This window comes from Coturnix japonica, unplaced genomic scaffold, assembly GCF_001577835.2.
Source record: "Coturnix japonica isolate 7356 unplaced genomic scaffold, Coturnix japonica 2.1 chrUnrandom746, whole genome shotgun sequence".
NCBI lineage: Eukaryota > Metazoa > Chordata > Aves > Galliformes > Phasianidae > Coturnix > Coturnix japonica.
The window spans coordinates 17,554-18,522 of NW_015440107.1; the positions used below are offsets into that span (position 1 = coordinate 17,554).

Here is a 969-nt window from a genome sequence, read left to right on the forward strand (position 1 = left end):
AAACCGAAAGTGAGGCCTATAGCAGAACCGGAAGTGGGGCTGATATTGAAACCGGAATGTGTCCTAAAGTGAAACTGAAAGTGCAGCCTGTAGCGGAATCAGAAGCACGACCTAAAGTGAAACCGAAAGTGTGGCCTAAACCGGAAGTTGGCCTAAATCGAAACTGGAAGTGGGGCCTAAATTGCAACCATGTGTCCAAAAGTGAAACTGAAAGTGCGGCCTAAAGCGGAAGTGGGGCCTAAAGTGGAACTGGAAGTTGGGCCTAAAGCGGAACCGTGTGGCCCAAAGCGAAACCGAAAGTGCGGCCTAAACCGGAAGCAGGGCCTAAACAGGAACCGGAAGCGTGTCCTAAAAGTGAAACTGAAAGTGCGGCCTAAATCGCAACCATGTGGCCAAAAGTGAAACTGAAAGTGCGGCCTAAAGTGAAACTGAAAGTGCGGCCTGTAGCGGAACCAGAAGCACGGACTAAAGTGAAACTGAAAGTGCGGCCTAAAGCGGAAGTGGGGCCTAAAGCGGACCCGGAAGTGTGGCCTAAACCACAACCATGTGTCCAAAAGTGAAACCGAAAGTACGGCCTGAAGCGGAAGTGGGGCCTAAAGTGGAACCGGAAGTGGGGCCTAAATCGCAACCATGTGTCCAAAAGTGAAACCGAAAGTGGGGCCTAAACAGGAAGCAGGGCCTATAATCGGAAGTGGGGCCTAAACCGGAAGTGGAACCGGTCCCTTACCGAGACCCCCTCGAACGCGGAGGAGTTGAGCGCTCGGTAGATCTCGTTGGTGATGTTGCGGTTGTTGTAGTTGAAGTCCTCCAGGCGCAGGCCGCGCTGCCGCAGGTTGGTGGCGGTTCGGTTCAGGGCCAAGGCCAAGGCCCAAATGGCGTCGTAGGCCAACGGGGCCTCCTGGAAACCACCCGTCTCCTCAGGGTGGCGGCCGAGGCGGCGCTGGAGGCGGGATACGAACTCCTGGGATG

The 969-nt window shown here is 55.1% G+C and overlaps 1 protein-coding gene across 1 annotated transcript in view; it reads right to left on the bottom strand.

The window, feature by feature from the left end:
• LOC107307649 (gamma-aminobutyric acid type B receptor subunit 1-like) overlaps positions 1 to 969 on the bottom strand; it is a gene marked incomplete at its 3' end in the record, with an annotated part of 16,148 nt that overhangs the window by 7,616 nt on the left and 7,563 nt on the right. Inside the window, exon 2 of the mRNA XM_015851175.1 lies at positions 728 to 969. This exon is cut by the window's right edge and continues 1 nt beyond it. Coding sequence (XP_015706661.1) covers positions 728 to 969 — 242 coding nt within the window. The remainder of the gene's footprint in view (positions 1 to 727) is intronic.